We start from the raw sequence: 19,251 nt of genomic DNA, 5'->3' as shown, positions 1-19,251 counted from the left end.
GTTATAATATGTTTTTATCATGTTGTAAACAAATCCTTTCAGTTGACCCTCCTACCATACCATGCATTCTTGTGTATTACATATGACCTACTGTAATAAGTGGTCTGTGATACACAATGTGTTTGTGTGTGTACACAGTACAAAATAGTGGTATAACAGAAGCTTGTTGACTTGAAAAGTGTTCACCAAGGGCAACCACTAGGTCACATGTATGGTTTCATCATCAACCATTACATGACTTTGCTAACAAAGCAGCAATGTGGCTCACCACACACTAAACCACACTACAAGCCTAAGGCTATTGCATAAGAGTTTTTACATGTAATTACTATGGGAGTATTATAATATTTATACATGTACGCTAGTTACTTGCAACAACCATAAACTTGAACAAAAAAGCACACCACTTATTTAGTCGCTACCCTACTTCAGATACCAGCACTGTTTCTTGTAAACACAAGTGCATGATTTTTACTCCTAGAGATGTGGCTGTGTTTGTGTGTTGGTTGAGGGTGGGCTGGGTGAAGTCTTAATGAAAGTCCCTACAATGTAGATCCTCCCCCAGCTAAGAACAAGTGAGGCTTTATTACACCAACTACCATATTAGCCTAGAAACTCTACCAGTGTGTCATGTACTTGGCTGCTTCATAGCAGTGTTTCATCTGTGTTTGAAACCAGTGATAGCTTTTAACACGTATCCAATCTAAGTTTTGTTTCTGCAGTGAGATCTCACTGAGTGGCCTACATAGAAATAGTGTACTTTTGTGACCTTGTTTGATCACTATTCATCTCATAGGTGTCCATAACCACATGGTCTTACTGCATACAGACAGCCACACTATTAATAAATCACTCAGTTCATCTGTACATGTTCTCATTTAGGGGTTGCAGTACATTCACTCAGTGGATCTAGTACACCTGGACATTAAGCCAGAGAACGTTTTCATAAGTTACCCAGAGAGTGTGACTACTCCACCGCCACTGTGTGACTCAATTCCTGAGGATGGTGATGTTCCCCTACCCCAACCCCAACAAGGTGGGAGGGGTGAGGCTGTGGTGTACAAGATTGGTGATATGGGTCATGTGACGTCTGTTGTTGACCCTCGTGTGGAGGAGGGGGACTGTCGGTATATGGCCCGTGAACTGCTACAAGAAGTGCGTCTATATATGTAAAATGTAGTCTATCTGTGTGTGGTATATCTAGTACATGTGTGTAGAATAGTTTGTGCTTAGAAACAAGGATATTAGTGTTGGCATGCATGGCTGTGTAGTGTTAACATAGGATGGATCTTCTTATTATGATGTGCTGATACAGCTGTGCTGAAAGTCACATTTTCAATTTTACCCTGCAACCATGACACTTAACAAGCTGGAATGTTTACTATTAACAGTTTAGCCATTTGCTGCTAGTTCTATTAGTGGGATGAATCCTCCTGCTAATCAGGGCTAACCATCAGTTGGTGTGAAGTGTGCACTTTATTAATTTGTCCCCATTTATGGTACCATCTTCATTTCTGTATATGGGTATTTGGTATTGGTGGATATATGTGGCTTAGTGGTGATTAGGTGGCTTCTTTCATCACTGATTTTTATATTTTAGCGTCCATGTTCACTTATGTGTTGTAATGTGTGTGCATGCATGCTTTGAGCACCAACCTGGTAATCATAATACTCAGTTGCTGCTACAACTGTACTGTTGTTGTTGGTATTAGGAACACTTACTTGGTTGGGACCTGGAGAAGCAGCCTACCTACCCAGTAATGCTGGAGTAGCTAATCCCAACAAGATGTATCACATAACAGTTAATAGTTACATTATAAGAAGTACCCTTTCTAGCCAAGGCTACCGACACTCGTTGCTGTTCCTTATTACAGTAGCTATAGCATCATTGTACATCCTAAAAGGTTTGGCCTAATGCTGGGTTGTGATGTAGTCCGGTCCTCACCATCAGTCCTCAAACCTTGTAGATCACGTGATCTTCCTTTAAAGTCCTACACCTCTGGTAAGGAAGTGAGGGCTATCTCACTGGCCTAGAGTGTGTGCCTGCGGCCACCCCTCACCCGAGCTTCCTCATGCTGTCAGTGCATTTCAAAATTTAAACAAATGTTATGGACTGTAGTCAACCAGACCCTGACAGTATAACAGGATGTCAGAGGTCATAACATGATGTCAGAGGTTACTAATAATAACATGAAAGGCCAATAACTAACCACAATAAACAAATAAAATAATATCCCAAATCCCAGTTGCCCCACCATCAAATATGGCACGTACACGTAATACAACACATTAGAGTTGCAATGATACAGTGTGTAGACGTATTGATATATTGCCTCTGGTGTATCACAATACAGCGATATATTGCGCGATACAAAGTGGAGTCTAAGCAATGGTTTATGTTGTTTTTTTTGTTTTTTAAGAAAAATAAGTGAGCTAATTTTTCTTTGAGAAACATTACATACTACTCAGTTTAACCACAATGTACAATAATTTGATTGTCAGCCATGTTAACCAACCACGATATGTCGATATATCATGATACGCGATATATCGATACGGTTTGACTTTGTATCGATGCGGCGATATTGTCTTAAAACGATGCGATATATCGATATATTGTTGCATCTCTACAACACATACACAGTTTGCATGCATATCCATAATCATTTGCCATTGTTCTAAGCATGATGTCCACTGGCACTAAAATACCATATGCTGACATTTATTGGCAGTTCATGGAAATCATGTTTCTGGCCACTGAACACAGCATCTGCTTCAGTGTTCTAGTGTATAAGTAGGGCTCTCCCATTACAAGGTTTTTATATTAAGGCATCTGAATATACCGTGTTGAGCTGCAGTGGTAATTTTAGAACTGTGACCAGCATATTGGGTTGGCTGCCTTCAGGGCCCTGCTACCTTGTCAAGAATCTCTCATCTGAAAACATCAATAGAGGGGAGGGTCCCTAGAAGAGCCCTGTTGTACCATATAACTGAGATTGCAGCTACTGGACAGATTTCAGTTTTGGGTGACATCCAGGTATATGAACACACACTTACAGAAAGGATCTGTCTTATCAGCTTTGATGTGAACTTCCAAATAATATGGGCCTACAGGCTTGTCTGCCCGAACATCTCCAAAACAAAGGTGAATCACTGGATCAAAATCACAGTGGATTACCACTGACTGGCCCTGCCATCTGGAACCCCATAGCACAATAGGGACCACTTTTCAATGTAATACAGTCAGCTTGCGGCTCTTGCAAGGCAAGAATAATGATGGCTTACCAAGGTAACTGCAACCACTCTCCCAATCCTGGGCAAACTGCCCCACAACCAAATGACCCAGAAGCATCTAATCACACATGAAGATCTGGATGTGTGTTTACCACTCCATTCCATGTCCTGCCTGAATTGCTAGTCTGGGTGATGAGCCAACATCAATCCCACTCCTGTCATAGTAACAGCTTCCATTGATGGGTTAACCAGGTAGGAATAGGTAGATGACAGGCATCCAACTTTAGTAGGTCCTTTATGTACTGATAGGGCCTAAATGAGACGAGAACATACAGTGTAATATCCGGACTCCAACCTTGCCAGGATAAGCCAAACTTAAAACTGCCCAGACTCTTATACCAAACTGTAGCACATGCACAGGCAGATGGCCCCACCCTCTCCCAAACAACCATCAAACATAATATGGTAATACAACTCTGAATACAGTGGTAGAGCTACAGTACCTACTATACAGATTACATGTACATGTACAGTGTATGTATGTACATATATGTATGAGTGTGTACTGCATTGATACAGGTCGTCAAGCGTATGTTAAATGTATGCGGAGTCTGTTAATGATATGACTCCAACGGCCACTTCAGTATGGTCTTGAGAAGCCTTAACCATTCTGTGTAAATACCGGAGAAGGACCAGACTGAGCTCTAGCACACTGGATGGGGGCCTTTGCTCCCTTTGCAGACATATGTGTGGTGTAAGTGCAGTTATTCCGGTTGGCACACCTCCCCAATGAGCGTACTGGAATAATAACTCTATGAGGCTGTTGGCATGACAATGCCAACACCATGGACTCCGTCATCTTCATTCACTGCTGAAGGTTAAGCCCTGCTCTGTGTGTGTGAGAAGTGGCTGACAAAGCTCACATCGTTGGACTGCTTTGGCCAAGCCTGTGAAGCAGCTGGTGTAAGAGATGGGTTGACTACCGACCACTGATGATTGTTGGAAGCTGACACCTGCTGGTGGAGTCCAGTATCATACCGCACCTAAGCCAGCCCTTAAATTCCTGGCTCACTCTCACCACTGTTGACATGTATGCCATCATCAACTCTAGCAGTGCAATGGGATCATGAGCACCTCCCACAGCACTGTATGTGCAGAAGCATCGCACCCATGTCAGTGTGTCAGTCACTTTCAACTTTGCCTCCTTCCAACTGACACCGCAGTATCTTACGGGTGGCCAGCCAGGAAGGAACTGGCAGAAGTGCTTCCCCAGATAAACACTAGGAATTTCTGTCAATGAAGATGGCATCATGCCAAGCCCTGCATAACACAAACGAATGTAACAGATGATATCTCACCACCTACACACACGTGACAACCAATCAAGGAATGTGGTGGGTACGCCTGAAACTCACAGCTGACAAGCCCAGTAAGCTACTCTCCACCTGTCGACACCCTGTTAGCTAGAAACCAGCCGTAAGCACAGCCAAGGCCTCACAGGAAGCCCCTATTCCCTTTGCCATACTGGCTCACCCTGAACTTCTGAAATTTTGTGCAATGAAACACATGAGAGCCTTTCAACATTGGCTATGTGGCTCTGAGACAAACACAATAGCTAGCAAAAGCTAAGAGCCTCCCTCAAGCCCTGTTGTAGCCATACTGACTTGCAAGTTTGCTGCCTTACACTTAGTACGTTTGTTAATTACACGAACCTGTTTGCTTACAAATGACAACACTCTTTGCTTGATTAATTTGGTAACTACAGTGCCCAGCCACCAAAGGTAACAAAAATAGCACAATTTCTTATCAGAGCTGCCCAAAGACTCCCCAGCGCTGCTACTCTCTCCTCTAGCTCCCATTATTAGCCAGGAACGTTAAAACGTAACCATTATTAACTGTCAATATTAACATGTAACCATGGCAAGCCTGCCTTACCACCCAAACCCTGTTAGTTTCTCACATTCTAATTATTACAACCACAGTACCGCACAGAAATCTATTAACCTCAGTTATTAATGTATGTAAAAATTTATGTGTATGCAAATCTCAGCTCAAATTATAATGGACATAATACATATGTTCTATATTTTTAAAAATGAGGTACATTATATTCACAGTACCGATCAAATACAATGTTATCTTGTGAGAGTGCGAGCAATTAAAAAACTCGCTAATTAGTAAGCGTGGCACCCATTTTGCTTGTGAGTATTTATCCTGTTTGGGATGAATACTTGCAAGCAAAATTGGTACCACATCCTTTAATTAGCAACTTTTTAATTGCTTGCACTCTTGTGAGACGATGTTGCATTTCCTGTTTTGCCCTTGTATTTGGTTGAGAAAGAAACAACGGTTGCCTGTTGTTAGTGTATTTGCCTATTAATTAATTAACTCACTCACCACTGTACCTGCCATATACCTATAAATACCTGTAGCATCACATTGTAAGAGCTCTGAAATTCTGTTGTATGTTTTAGTAGCCCCTGCACTCATCCTGTATCAGCTGTGCCTTTTAGTAAACGGAACAGGGTCCCTGACATACCTGCGGTAAGATGATGTCACCATACAGAGGGTTGATAATAAGCACTGTAGATGATTCTTTGATGGCACGAATAGGAACAGTAAGGAAAGGATTGTAGTGGTGTGCTGCTACTTTCACACATCTCAAGTCTGGCCTTGTGCATATGCATACTTGCTCAAACATCTGAAAACTACACTTGCAGATGATCACTTCACCTATGAATAGAATAGTGATGCTTTGTATGTTATTAAAACAGTACTAGACTGTTAGGTTGTGAAGCTTTACATGTGTTGTGACTCAGGCAGATTTTTGCACTTTGATGGCTTTATAGTTACCGTTATCCTACAACGATATTGTTATGGCAGTTGACAAGCAGTAGATTAGATGCTCAAACTTGATGGTTAGAGGGTATTAAGGTGAAAATGATGGTTTTTTGTATACCATTGCTTTCATCAAGTGTCTGTAAGCTGTATCAATGCACAAATCAACTTATGGCTACTTTGTAGTTCCATGTGAATTTTCTTGGCTGGTAAGAATTAAAGTTTATTTAGGTGCTCTTTGGTTGTCTAGAAGATAAGTGCTCAAAGCTTCAATTCTATTGTATTTATGCCTTAATTAACTGCCAAGTGATAATTTTTGTGTGAACAACTTGACGGGGGAACGATACTGACTACTCACTATTAGCTTGTTACCCCAGGGGGGCAATAGTTGACAGAGTGTACACATTATGGACAATTAAATTCCCATCAATTTTTGACCATATATAAATAAAGCAGACATTGCAGTAAACATGTGATCAATCCCATGGTAAAACTCAACCAGTTCTTCCGCTAACTATATATCTCACATGATCACAATGTGGCAATGGGAATTAAACCTGTTATGGTAAATATAGTTGCAGAGGCCACTGTTCTAAATCATGCTGAGTCTATATTGGTGTTTGTACTGTTAGAGTGTCTTGTGATTTTGTATGTGTGTGTATTTTTTTTTATGCAGAGCTACTTGCACTTGCCTAAAGCAGATATTTTTTCATTGGCTCTCACGATTCATGTCAGTGTAAGTTGTGCAATATGTTTTGTGTGGTACAATCTTACCTTGGCCTCCTGGGGACCTGAAATAAGTAATAAGTCTATCTATTTAAATGCTTTGATTACTTTTTATTATTTGGGTATAATGTTTATCAAAACAGTAAGTTCTTTAATCAAGAGCAGGTTTTCTTCACCACAAGTGGAAGAATGTTTGTAATCCCGTGGACCTTGGGATCAGTAGTAGTTTCTGTGTCTGTTCACAATTTTATCCGTGTTATAACAGGATTGCTTGATTGTTAGTCTTTCCTTTTAGTGCATAGCGCTGCAAAGTCCATGTGTTTCTGGATGTCTGTATAGGTCACAATTTCTAAGGGTTGTGCTGTACGGTATGCTGTTAACTAATTACTCTGTGAAATACTCCAATAGAACATACAGTAGAGCTCCCCTTATTCTGTGGTTCTGTTGTAGTTTGGGGTTCTGTTTTGCTGTTCCATAGTGTGCATCAGGGATTATATTCTCATCACCATGTGCCTCCAGCAGTTGATCCTGCTGTTGCTGAGGGTCACCTGCTGCCCACTGAACACTACTGTAGGCACTTCATAGGTATCATTTCTGTTGATTATATTTAGGCCTTTGGTTTAAATTTTTTCTTCTAGTTTTTTCATAGAAGGAAAGGAATACCATGAAGGCCAGAAGAAAAAAATAGAATTAGTTGTGATCTTGTTCTTTACTCATTGTAGGGTGGAGGAGGTGAGCCACCTAAGAATGGACCATACTGGCACAGTATTAGGTAATGTGTATGTGATGTTGTGTGTGTGTGTGTGTGTGTGTGTGTGTGTGTGTGTGTGTGTGTGTGTGTGTGTGTGTGTGTGTGTGTGTGTGTGTGTGTGTGTGTGTGTGTGTGTGTGTGTGTCAGCCTGCCCAAGTGGTAGGGTGTCAGATTGGAAGCCACAATCTTGATGTTTGTATTGAGATCATTTACAGGTTGGGCATGCCAGGCTTGTGATAATGCTGATTTATAGTGCAACTTACCAGAGAGATGCTGCAGACAATATGCTCTAATAAAGTAACCACCCTAATACGTTCAAAATATTGTTATACAGTCAGCTGTACAACAAAACCTCATTGTATTAGGGCTACCTATGGTACTGTGAATAAAAGTATAAATGGGGTCACCTACACTGTAGCTATATATGTTTGGGACCTATCCAATGAAAACTCTGTGAAACATTGGTATAACTTAATAATGGTGAAGAAAAATTCTGTTTGTAGCAGTTATTGTACCAGGCTTCATACAGCCTTGATATGAGCATGAGGACAACTGTAATGTTCATTACATGTTAAAAATTTCTGGTGCCAACACTAAATAGAGCTGTTTGTCGAAACCTTCTTAACATTCCTACCACTGTACTTGATGACTACAGTTGCAGTCATGAGAAAAGAAACAGGCATTAGTTTTACAGATGGTATGGTGCGGAATTCCATTATACTGTTCTGTCATCTCTTGCTTCACTACCAAAAGTGGTATCCAAATGTCTTGATCTTATAGCTACTTGAGCACTTCCAGGATTCCTCATTGAAATTTCATTGCTATAAGCAAAATACTCTAATAGAGCATACACAATTTTACTGTTGTTAATGATGTTACATGTAAGTGTGTATTGACAAATGCTATTATATTACAGGGATGGGACACTGGACGATTTGCCTCAATGTTCAACTAAATTTAATAATCTACTGAAGGTAAATTATTTTATCATACATGATAGAATGTATTTCTTACACTTTTTTGTAAATTTAATTTTGTAACGTAATTCATCATTAGTAAACTTCCATACTTCAAAGGAAGAATGGCATCATGGCAGATGATTAAGGCTATAAATTGCATGACAAATGTGCATCTCATACTAATTACTGGCTGGTAAAGTAATCATTTTATTTTTAGCTCTCAGCTATGTTCTGTCAACCCCTACAGAAGTGTGTCTGCAGATTGATCATTCCGCTTATACGTACTTTGACTGTTGGAGACATCATAGGCGGCGGAAGGGGGGGAGGGGCTAGGTGGCTGATGCCCCCCCCCAGAATGATATCACGTTGAAATTATCCTTCTTGGAGTGGGGCTGAAAACCATGATAAAGATCGAGATACTCTAATAGAGCAGCCACTCTAATAAAGCATTCACAGTATTAGAGCAGTGTTTAGTGAGCTATGTAAGGATTTTTATGTAGTTTATCAGCTATAAATGTGTAGCTGGTGAGGTGGGCAGCTATTGTCAGCTGGCTGTGGCCTTTTTTTTTTTTTTGGTCTCACCTTACCAAACCAGAGACAATGTAGTGCCTCAGTTCATTTCCGCCCCTGGTCAGTCCCCCCTCATATCAACTACACTGGGAGGCATAATGCACAAATTACAAACAATTTCTGTTCTATTCTTATGTGATAGACAAAATTCAAGTTGTGCTAGAATTGCAATGAGAGTGGTGATTGGGTGTATTGATATATAGTTGTATCATAACATGGTGATATAATTGTGATGCTAAGTGGAATATTATAAGCAGCTTTTTAGAAATGTAGAGACTTTCTACTTTCCAGAAACACTAAATAATCATTTGTGTGTAAAGCAAGGCATGATAACCATGTTACTTATTGATCGATGATATATCATAAGCTCACTCGGGATCAACAATGAGATCAAGGTACTATAACAAATCACCCCAATAAAATAGTCATTTGCAATATTCTAATAGAATAGTCACATGTGTATATCATACAGCTATGCTATACAGTACTGCAGCAGCTACAATACATCATCATGTTGTCCTCCCATTTCTTTGTCCACTACTGTGTAGGTGTGGCAGTGCATCTATGGTTTCTTGTGCTGGCTATTATGTTTGTAATAGTCATCCGTAATTTTCTCATTGATTACAGAGGCACACTTCTTGTACCATTCTACACTTGTAATTCCTGGTAACGGGTGGAACATAGCTGACCACAAAGCAACATGGCCACTTTGTTATTTGATAGTCAGGGTGCACATTCTAATGCACTTTATGTATGTCTGATACCATTCTTCCCTTTGATGCATTATGTTGGGTGGTTAACCAGTAATAAATTAAATGTTAAAAAGTAAACAAGTATAAGGAAAATTAGGAATTTTAAATTCGAGTAGGGTTTATAGAAATTAAAAGTAGTGAAGCAAGGGAGGTTAGCTATACTATCCTTTCGTGAGTCATGGCTATTAACAAACTATTAGAAATTAAATGTGCACTGATATAGCTGTGTGAACTAATGAACTTCTTTGTTTCATTTTTATTTTCATGTTCTCCACTCAAATTTAAACTTCTTATAGTAGGCTGGAGATACAGTGGAACCTCAGTTATCCAGGGGTGGTCCATAAGTCTGAAAAGTTCAATATCATACAGTACGTTAGTTACTGTATAGTAGGGACCACAAAGGAGTAGGCGTGGCCCACGAAACAATATCACCCTAAAAACAGCCTCAATTTCCCATGACGACGATGATGCAGTATTGGTTAGGTAAAACTAAGCCCAAACAAGCTTTCAGATCGACCCGAAACTCTTTCAACAAGTTGCTACAGAAGTTTGAAAATAATTTATTTAACGAAATTTTCTAGTGACTGACTGACTGACTTACTGCCTGATGCCTTCAGACAAGCGTAACTCGATAACGGCTAGGGCTACGGGCTTGATTTTTTTTCACTGTTCGATGTTGCTTTGGCCCGACAGGTGCCTTTTGGCATACTGCAGTATGTACAATGCATTCTTCATGGACTTACCAGTGTCCTCCTTTGTGTCCCATTCATCTTTGCTGATGGCAAAAAGTGTCGATTTGGCGATGGCACGTGATGGCTTCCCTTTGTAACGGAAATTGTCTGTATTTGTCATAGTGGCTATTTTGTTAGCAGAGGTGCTTTTCAAACAGTTCTTGATTCGTACTGCTGTGTAACGGGTTGAACATAGCCGACAACGAAACATAAATGGATACTTCACTTTTCAGACGATAATTGATTAAACTGGGATGCGCGGCACCATTTCTTTCGGTATGCGTGGATTGCAGAGGTGCTTTTCAAACAGTTCTTGATTCGAAGTGCTGTGTAACGGGTTGAACATAGCTGACAACAAAGCGTAATGGATACTTCACTTTTCAGACAATAATTGGGGCGCACAGCGCCATTTCAGATGTGGTATGCGTGGGTTCACCAGTCATAATAATTATTTACAAAAAAAGTTAACAAACAAGTACACAGAAAAATTTGGAATTTTCAACTAGAGTAGGGACCATAGCACATCGACAAAAAGTACTGAAACAAGCTGGAGTAGTGCACGATATTAAATCACAGTAAAACAATAAGAAGTGTTATATCCCTACTGTGCTCAAGTTTGTTTTACTGTTATTTAATATTGTGCACTACAGCTTGTTTCAGTACTTTTTGTCGATGTGCTATGGTCCCTACTCTAGTTGAAAATTCCAAATTTTTCTGTGTCTTGTATGTATAAATAACCTTAAAATAGCACAAAGAAAAAGATTCAGTAATATCAATTACCCTAATAGAACAGTCACTACTCTAATAGAGCGGTCATTTCTGCAGTTCGGTTAACTGAGAATCTGGAGGTTTCACTATAGTGTGTCTCTTGGTACATCCTCCCACAGTCCTGCCCCAGGATGATTTACTTGTACTCTTTAGTTTTTTACTTACATTGTTTCCTCTCCAAAGTCTTTTATTTTCACTTTCTGTACTTCATTCCAAGCACACTATGCTGTGGTGCATGCATCACAAAATAGCGTGTGCTTTTGCTTACTGTTCATATGTGTATCGTATCACAGGCCATGGTATATCCAGATCCTGCTGAGCGACCATCTGCCAGCCAAATTGTCGCCCACTCTGCCATCTCTCCTACAACTGAGAAGTCTAAGGTACGTACTGTACTTTACAGTGTATTTTAAAAACTTGTGATTTGTGTATAATAAATCTAACAACGTCAGATGGCAAATTATTCTAGATCTGTTTAAAAATGAAAATTAAATACTATAAAGCTGTCATAAAACAGCTAGTAGTGTATTTTATAAATCTATTTAAAAAATAGGTTAGTATGTAATATCAAAGATGGTGGCCAAGAAATGTCTGCAGTGATGTTAGAATGTCACTACTTTATTTGTGACATTGCGCTGACATGATATCACTGCAGCCATTTCTTAGCCACCACCTTTGATATCACATCTTTCATGCTAACCCATTTAACTTTACCATTCTGGTGTAGTAAACTAGAACTTGCATTAATAAGGTAGAAATTAGTGAAATGAACAACTGACAGTAGTGGCAAGCTGGTAAAGGGTGTGGAGGTTCGAACACTGAATATTTTTTTGATGTTTTTTGCACACAATTTTTTACTTTTCAGTGACTGTTCTATTAGAGTATCTTGGGTTTTGCTTGATATCTCCTTAGCTAATACTCTCAGTACTTTCAAATCAAAAGAGGGTCGCACTAAAATGGTCAGCCTATGTGCATACCAATTTTTAATTTGTTTCTGTGAGTAGTTTACCCTGAAGGCGTGACAAAAAAATTGCATTTGCAATTTGAAGGCGTGACACAAAAAAAAAAGTTGCACTTGCAATTTTCGAAGATCGCTTTGCACCATTTCTACCAATCTGTACACAAATTGGTGCACTGTAATATGCTCTTTATACTCCAAATACACCGGTAAAGTTAGCATGAGTTATGGCAATTTTTTGTAAGTGGTGTGAAAAGAAAAATTAATGGAAGAAGATAAAGAATAGTACAAACAGCATAAAATGAATTTTGAAGGTGCATATCTCAAAAATGGCTGGATCGATTTAGCTCAGAATTGGAATGGAAGATGTCCCACTCCAAGGGATGTTTTACAGGGAAAAAAGGGGGTATTTCTGTTTAGCCATTACTGAGGTATGATGCCTGAAAAGTGCATTTTTTTGGTTCCTGTAAAATACATACTTCACTTTTCTGTTGTGTGCTCGGATGCACTGGCTTTCCTTGGCTGCATGACACACTATCGTGTGTCCTGGACAACCATTTAACTGTTTAATAGTTCAAACAACTACTGTAAATTACCTATTCTAAATAGAGTGGCTGACTCCATCACATCATGGTTAATATGACTAGAAATCAAAAATTTGTTGTCATAAGAAACTACACTTGAAAGTATAACCCCAAATAGAACATTAGTGTGACATCATTTTGAATATATTCCTAATAAATTATGTATAATGCTATATTTGCTTTGTGTATAGGAACAACTACGGAGAGAATTGAATGAAGAGAAATTTAAAAACCAAGTGTTGTCAAGGTATGTTCAGCAATTATTAACACCATACATGTGTGTTTTGCAACTAGATCTCTGTTGAGTGCATGCCATTATGGAATGGTTGCATATATTTTTTACTCAACTATCTTTGCAGAATTGTCTATTTACTACATTGCTAATATTTTGCGTACAGCCTGAGCCAAGCAACTACTGTGAAATCCTCAAAATTAAACATTCCTTGAAAATTTTTGTATACAGTAGTAATTTTCAGCAACCTCTTTCAAGAAAAATTCATTTTGAACAAAACTATCTTGTTTATACATGGCCTGTTAATATGTTTATTCTAATAGCCATCTCAGTATACCCCATGTTTTTAATGCTAAATTAACCAGTTAATTGTTTACTTTAATCCAAGCATAATTACAATGAGGGGGCAGGCGGCCTGTTAAGGCCTTGATTAACTGTTTCATGGGCAAAATCTCAAGAGTGTACAGGTTGGTAGGTCGGTATATAAATTTAAAAAAATATTAACAGAAATTAGGACAAAAGGAGTACAAAATACAAGTAAGGGGTGTGGTCTTGACAAAATGGTAGTTAGCAAATTTTAGTAGTTTAATGTACTGGAAGAGTATGACACCTTGGTAGGTATAGCCAATCCCAAAGTGCCTTCAGTGCAACCCAAAATGCTTTCAAAAAGTTGCTTTTTAAAATATTTAATGAAATTTTCTACTGACTGACTGATTCCTTCAGACAAGTGTACTGTATAACGGGTTAATTTCGAAGAGGAAATTTTCGAAGAGCAGCTTCTAAAATAAATTTTGAAGGTATTATTTTGAATGCTCTATCGTCATGCTTAGCGCCACTAAATTATTTTGGTAAATGTGCACATTAAATTAAGTGAAGACGGTGACCACGCTAGATCTAGACCACACGTAGCGGTACAATCGAAAACGAGACATTCGTTAGGTGTTGTTGTATTTATAATTTATAAATGGACTGCTCTACTATAGGAAAGATGGTTTTGCCAATGGGAAACAAGTATTCTTCACTGTTGATTTGCTGTGGGCGTGGCGTTGCAGCGTCAATAATAAGAAAGCAAAGATGTTGGCCTGCCAGGTACAGAAAGAGATATCATGTATCCGTTCTGTATTTCTTCTACCCGGAATGATAAGATGTGGAGTTCTGTTTAATGGTGGACAGAATTCGGCTGACCTGGCACAAGGCTTTATATTCAAAGAGTTAAATTTTCATAGAAGCTGTGTTCTTTGAATAATTCAAAAATTAAACACCTTCGAAAATAACCTGTTAAACAGTAACTCGAAAACTGCTAAGGCTTGTTTTTTTCACTGTTTGATGTTGCTTCAGCCCGACAGGTGCCTTTCGGCATACCGCAGTACCTACTATGCATGCTTACCTGTGTTCTTTGTGTACCATTTATCTTTGCTGACAGCGTAAGGTGTCAATTCACAGTAACACAACATATGGCTTCCTGTGTTTGTGGGGAATTATCCGAGATTTCCATTGTGAATGGATTGATTAAAGAGGTCCTTCTTAAAGTGTTCTTCATTTTGTAATGTTGTGTAACGGGCTGAACATAGCTCAAGCAAAAAAGAGTATATTCACTTTACATTATTTCAGTAATTGAATAGTTGGGTGCACATTAGACGAAAACAATAGCCATTCTTTCTTCTAATACAGTATGTGCGAATTCACCAGTCATAATGTTGCAAAAAAAGTTACAAGGAAAAATTAGGAATGTTAAGTTTGTAATTAGAATGGAAAAGTATATAGTGAAACAATGGAGGTCACCTACACCTGAAGATATGTGTGTACTAGTGGACATTTAATCCCTAGAAGTAAAGATTAAAATATCTTCATGTGTAGGCAACCTCCATTGTTTCACTACTTTTTATTTCGTTGATCCCTAATTGTGATAAACAAAAAGCTGGTTGAAGACATACAAGTGTCATGTGGGCTTGTTTATTCAGGCCCAGACTGAGCATATGTTGTCTAATTAGCAGCTACAATAGAAGGGACTTTTTATGATAGAAAACAACATGACCAGGTGTAGGCTTCTCTTTCCATTTATTCATTATGTTTGTACTAGTGTAAATTATTAGGCTGTAAGCTCATCCTTCTGTGTACAGATTTTCTGAGCAAAGAACTGCATGTGTAGTATATAGTATTACTTTTTTTCATTTGTTATTAGTGTATTTCAATGTGTCCTGCTGACATGAGTATACTAATTTGGTAGTGGGTTGATGGCTTCCTTCTTCCCTGTATCATATAAACATTTCCTTGATGAAGTGCTTTTACTGGAAATGGATGCCATGCTGGAAGAAACCAGTAACGTGCATCTTTCCTCTCCCACTAAGTGTTTGCACTGAAACTGAAGTATACTGCTATTTGAAGTTATTTGTGTTTATGCTGGGGTTTAGTGATATAATGTGTTGTAGAATTTAGTGTGGTGGATGGATAGCGTATAGCTACAGTATATAGACAGCAGGAGTGCATAGCCAACACAGTGCGCTTCTGCAAGTACTATCCTACTGTGAGAAGATCTGTTAATACGGAATGTCTCTGTAATGTATTTGTTAAAAGAGTGGTATTAATTTCCTGATAAAGTTTTGACATATCTGCAACTTGCAAAGCATCATCCTTCAATTTTTCACTAGGTAGACAAGATCTCCTTTACTGTTCCAATTAAAAAGTGGTTGGTAAAGTGAAATTTTTTTTGAACCACACTTTGCCCTTGCAACAGTTTTACCACACCAAATTCATTTTGTATCAGGGAGGGTCAATTTTCTATTCAACATCCATCTGTAATAGACGCCTTCTCCAGGAAAGTCTCCACAGCGATCCTAAACCATAGAAAGTAAGTCAGTGAAATCAGTAGATCACCAAAGCATCACTATCGTGATAAGATTCTTCAGTACTATTCTTATAGGGTTTTCTGTGCTAGACTAGTCCATGTACATATGTAGTGCATGCAAATGTACTGTGTGCATGTGATTTGTGCCTACATCTGACAATTATCAACAACATTGTCCCCAAGATAAAGCACTTCATTGTTGTTTGTACATCCTCACACAGACTATCAATAGGAATTGCATCATTATTGTGCTCAGTTGACATGTCAAAGTATTGTTACTTGTCATGTACTTTTGAGAGTAATCACTGTTTAATAAACAATTACTGTTACCTTCCAAGACTCATGTGATGTTTTTACTAAACAATCTAATGTGCTCTTCATTCAAATTTAAATTAATATGTTGTGTTAACTTAAAGTGTGCGTGTTTGCTGACTGCGAAAGATACTTGATATTGCTTTTGGATAGGAGTGAAGAAATTAGAATCAATAGCCGGCATTCATAACACTTCAAATTACTCCCAGACATACTATACAATTGTGAAGATCACTGCTATACACACATCTTGCACACAATACCATCAGGCTTGTCCCTGTGATGTTGTTAGCACCTGTCTAGTGTATATCACAACCAACCTGTAGCACATGGCTTCTACTACACACAAAATTGATTTGGTTTATAACACCCAAAGCCTAAATATGGAATTCGAAGGGTTAATTAACCATGATAAAAGATTCCATCATGCTAGGCGTATTTGCACTATATACTATGAATCAATAGGTTTAGTATAGATATTTATCCCTCACTTTCTATTATCGACATCTAAGATCCAACCTTGGCATGTACAGTATATAACTGATTTCAAAAATGACTTCATTCATTGTGAAAATATGATAAATTGATGGCGCATAGTTAGCATGTTTGTGTCACTTTGAAAGAGACTATATACCTGATCTGGGACATTTTCAATCCATTACATACATGTTAAAGTACCGCACTGTAAAAATTAGTCAATAAATAATTGTATTGCATAGCTTATTTTTCAACCCTGTAGTCCTAGTTACATACTCATGTCATACGGCAACAATGTATTTATTTGGCAATCAGTGATTTGGTTAGACGCACTAGTTTTCGGTAAGGGTGGCAGGGCACTTACAGGTACCTAAAATAGGGTCAGCTGTGTCAAACTATACATGCACACACACACTAGGGCTGGGATGAATATTGAATTTACCTTTGAACATTCGAAGCTTCGATGTTAGCTATACGAGTTACAGGTTTTCTTGTATTTATGCACATCCTTCTTAAGTTCTATCTATTTAATAAGTTTGTAAGCATTTGAAAAATGCATAGCAGCAGTACTAAATGACATGATCGATTGATTGTAAATGGGCATGTCCGCTATACTGCAATCATGCATAGGCAAACCCAGCTAATGGCTAAACAGGATGTTTTCCATGTATTATCTATCATTTTATAAGGTGTTTTAAGGTTACAGCTATGGTAGCAAGCTGGTTTAAAAGTAGGCGTGGCACACGAAGATCAATCACAAAGAGACGAACATTGATCACGCAAGATGAATAAGCAGCTGCAATAAAGATAATGATGTTTATTTGTAATTCTTTCATAGGCTATGAGTGCATTATGAAGCTTCGAAGGATTGTTTTTATAATTCAAAGTTTATGTAACCTTTGAACCCACGAAACATTTGAAGATTTGTCCCAGCCCTAACACACGCACACATGCACGCACACAAATAACACATGCTAATCTTATTTGATGACTAATTGTCCACTAATCAGAGAGACACACCTGTATAGAAATAGAAACTTTCCTAGAACTATTGTGTGTGTAGATGATTATTATTGTTATTATCGCTTTACAGTGACCAGCACTGAAGGTCTGAAAGTAACTTTTTCTGTAGCCTTAGGATTACCTAACCTAGCTACAAGGACTCAGATGAAGTGTTTACTATCATGTAATTACATGGTCTGGTGAAAATATGGTATTCACTGATGAAAAACGTAGTGCATGGGCAGCCAGCCACGATTTAAACTAATTACCATCCTTTTGTTATTCTGTTGCTATTAGTAATCTATTTAAGTGGTTCCCAAGAGGCTTTGACACTACCATGTAGCAGGTGGCAGGATGATAACTTGTTTTAGTTACAACCAATCTTTCTATTTCAATATTATTTAATGATTACAGCAGTAGACAGTAATGCAATAACTATTTTGTTTCTCCACAAATACACCTAAACAGCTCTGCTTGTACACATTGGCAACTCTCATGACATGCTAATGACATTCATGCCTTGTTAGAGACATATATCCTTCCTGCTATTATAACATGTTCTGAAATTCAGGGGGTATGTGCAACAATTGTGTTCACAGTAGCTATATGCTAAAGCAACATTTACTCAGTGAACGTGGTTGGGCTTTTTAGTTCTGTGTAATGGTTAGTTCTGCTGTCTTAGCGAGCTATTGCACTGCATGATGTATGTAGATAGGAACTTGTTTATGCTATATACTGCCAGATGGTGTGTGGTTTGTGGTGTGAATGTTTACATATTTCAGTGACCAGACTGCATGTCTGCTTGAGTATGGCTGCAACATGCTAATGTTCCTGGAGACAAGAAACACTTTCTAGCAATCAAATCAACAGTCTTATCAAACAATGCACTTCTATTACTTGTATCAGTTAACATGGAGATGGAACCCATGCAGAAACCAATCCATCTGACCATTTGTCAATCCACTTTTTTGCTGTCAAGCCTTATAATTGCAGTGTTATTAAAATATTGCTAATAATTTACACAAAGCTGGTTTACACAGTTATTACTGTGTTATCATGTTTTCACTTGTTGTTTAATAGCCTCTGAGGGTTAGTTATGACTTAAGTTACACTTTGTTGTTGTATAATGAGTGTATTTCAATACAGTTGTGTTCTGATAGTTGTCACATGGCACAGGCTTCCACCAATATAGTTCCTATTCAGTCACTTAGAGTGTTTCACTCTTTTTATCATGTTTTAGAGAACTACAAGCAGCACAGCAGAACCAGAAGGCAAGGAACAAACAGCTAGTTGGTGTGAGGAAGGCCAACAGGAGTCTTAGTGTGGGAAACCTCTACTAACAATCTATTAATCTTGTACAGAGTAGATTTGTATTAGTCATCATTTCCCCACCTTTTATTTTGTAATGCAAAAAATAATTGTGATTTGATTTGTAGTGAAATACTGAATATATGATCTACCATATATACTGTAGTATATATAAAGCATAACAACTAGTAGTACTGTCTATAC

The 19,251-nt window shown here is 38.3% G+C and overlaps 1 protein-coding gene across 1 annotated transcript in view; it reads left to right on the top strand.

The window, feature by feature from the left end:
* Positions 1 to 19,251, top strand: part of LOC136261200 (wee1-like protein kinase 1-A) — a 24,879-nt gene extending 5,628 nt beyond the window's left edge. The window contains exons 8-14 of the mRNA XM_066055175.1: positions 883 to 1,155; positions 6,749 to 6,808; positions 7,521 to 7,570; positions 8,466 to 8,523; positions 11,623 to 11,712; positions 13,063 to 13,118; positions 18,980 to 19,251. Coding sequence (XP_065911247.1) covers positions 883 to 1,155; positions 6,749 to 6,808; positions 7,521 to 7,570; positions 8,466 to 8,523; positions 11,623 to 11,712; positions 13,063 to 13,118; positions 18,980 to 19,079 — 687 coding nt within the window. The 3' untranslated portion in view covers positions 19,080 to 19,251. The remainder of the gene's footprint in view (positions 1 to 882; positions 1,156 to 6,748; positions 6,809 to 7,520; positions 7,571 to 8,465; positions 8,524 to 11,622; positions 11,713 to 13,062; positions 13,119 to 18,979) is intronic.

The sequence above is a fragment of the Dysidea avara genome, chromosome 7, assembly GCF_963678975.1.
Source record: "Dysidea avara chromosome 7, odDysAvar1.4, whole genome shotgun sequence".
Taxonomy (NCBI): Eukaryota; Metazoa; Porifera; class Demospongiae; order Dictyoceratida; family Dysideidae; genus Dysidea; species Dysidea avara.
This window is presented reverse-complemented; position numbering and strand designations above follow the sequence as displayed.